Here is a 1,679-nt window from a genome sequence, read left to right as displayed (position 1 = left end):
CCCGGAGGGTGTCGGCATTTGGAGGATGGGGCCGGCCCCCGTGGAATGAGTCCAACACCCATGGGATGGAGCCAGCACCCATGGGATGAGGCCAGCACCTGTGAGACAGGGTCAGCACCCATGGGACGAGGCCAGCACCCACAGCATGGGGAAAGCACCTGTAGGATGAGGCCAGCACCTGTAGGATGAGGCCAGCAGCTGTGGGATGGGGCCAGGACCCATGAGATGGGTCCAACACCCATGGGATGGAGCCAGCACCCATGGGACAAGGCCAGCACCCATAAAATAGGGCCAGAACCTGTGAGATGGGGCCAGCACCCATGGGATGGAGCCAGAACCCACAGGACAGGCCCAGCACCCTGCATGAAGACCCCTCCCAGCACTGGGCAGGGTTGCCGCACACCCATGCGTGTGCACTCACACCTCCCCTCGCACACACACCCCCCCAGTGGGAGCTGGCCTGGGGCCAGTGTCAGGGCACCCTAACAAGCACGCGGAGCTTGTCAGGGCGAGCAGGGAGGAAGCGGTGCCGACCCAGCCCCCAGCACCCAGCACCCGGATGCAGAAACTGCCATGGGTCTTGCAACACCCTGTGGTGAGGGTGGCAGGGGAAGGAGAGGGGACGGACCCGCACCCTTGGTGGGTGGGGGACACAGTGCTGGCCCCGCCGCTGGCACATGGGTGCAGGGCTCGGGGGGGGCCCTTCTGGAAAACAGGGATGGAGAGGGGCTGAGTGGAGGGGGAGAGCAACCAAAGCACCCCGACACCCAGGGCATGGGGAGAGCAAGAGGCGCCAATGTTCTTCCCCTATGAAAACCCCAGGGGACTGTCCTCTCCCCAGGGACAGCCACCCAGCAGCCCGCAGGGGACTCTGTTCCCCACGTAACGCTGCTCCTGCGCGGTGCTGTCACCAAGACGGACCCTAAAGCTGAAGACCCTCGGGGTCTCCAGGCAGGGCTGGGGGCGTCCCACAAGGTGACAGTGGCTGTAAGGCCCAGCTGTCCCCAAGCTGGTGGCCACGGCACCCACCCCACAGGAGCAGCACCATGCCCTGGTCCTGCAGGGTGCCATGGGAGGGGACAGAGTGTCCCACAAGGGACATTTGCCACTCCTGCCTTTCTTGAGGAGGAAAGCCCACAGCCCTCCTGCAGAGCAGGACCCCGGTGTCCCCATCCCCTCCGGGCAGGTGCCAGCAGTGCCACCCTCATCCCCTTGCTCCCACAGCGGCAGCCCAACACCCTGACAACACCCGAGCACACGGTGGAGCTGCGCGGGGCCACCCTCACCTGGGCCAGCAAGGACAAGTCCAGCAAGAAACATGTCCTGGAGGTGAGCTGGGTGACAGTGGGGGGGACATCGGTCACCCATCAGGCTCCACACTTGGCCCGTGGGGCAGTGGTGATGCCAGCACCTGCCTGCTTCATCCCACCAGCAGCAAAGGGGATGTGTGCGGTGGGGATGCTGGGGGACGTCCCTGGGCTGGCAGCAAAGGGACACACTGCGCTGCTGGCCACTGTCCCTTTCCTATGGGCATGGAGGTGGCACTAAGGGACATCCTAGCTCCCAGAGGGGTTTTTCTACTTGGGCTTTGCACAGGGAGGACATTTCCAACCACCCCAGCTCACTGGCAAATGGCAACAATTGGGGTCATCAGTGGAATGAGTTGGGTGCCGTCCTCA

The 1,679-nt window shown here is 64.3% G+C and overlaps 1 protein-coding gene across 1 annotated transcript in view; it reads left to right on the top strand.

Annotated features, from left to right (window-relative positions):
* LOC104131090 (rho GTPase-activating protein 27) overlaps positions 1 to 1,679 on the top strand; it is a gene marked incomplete at its 5' end in the record, with an annotated part of 10,681 nt that overhangs the window by 6,235 nt on the left and 2,767 nt on the right. The window contains one exon of the mRNA XM_035899737.1: positions 1,225 to 1,329. Coding sequence (XP_035755630.1) covers positions 1,225 to 1,329 — 105 coding nt within the window. The remainder of the gene's footprint in view (positions 1 to 1,224; positions 1,330 to 1,679) is intronic.

The sequence above is a fragment of the Egretta garzetta genome, unplaced genomic scaffold (genome assembly GCF_000687185.1).
Source record: "Egretta garzetta isolate BGI_Z169 unplaced genomic scaffold, ASM68718v1 scaffold488, whole genome shotgun sequence".
Classification (NCBI taxonomy): domain Eukaryota; kingdom Metazoa; phylum Chordata; class Aves; order Pelecaniformes; family Ardeidae; genus Egretta; species Egretta garzetta.
This window is presented reverse-complemented; position numbering and strand designations above follow the sequence as displayed.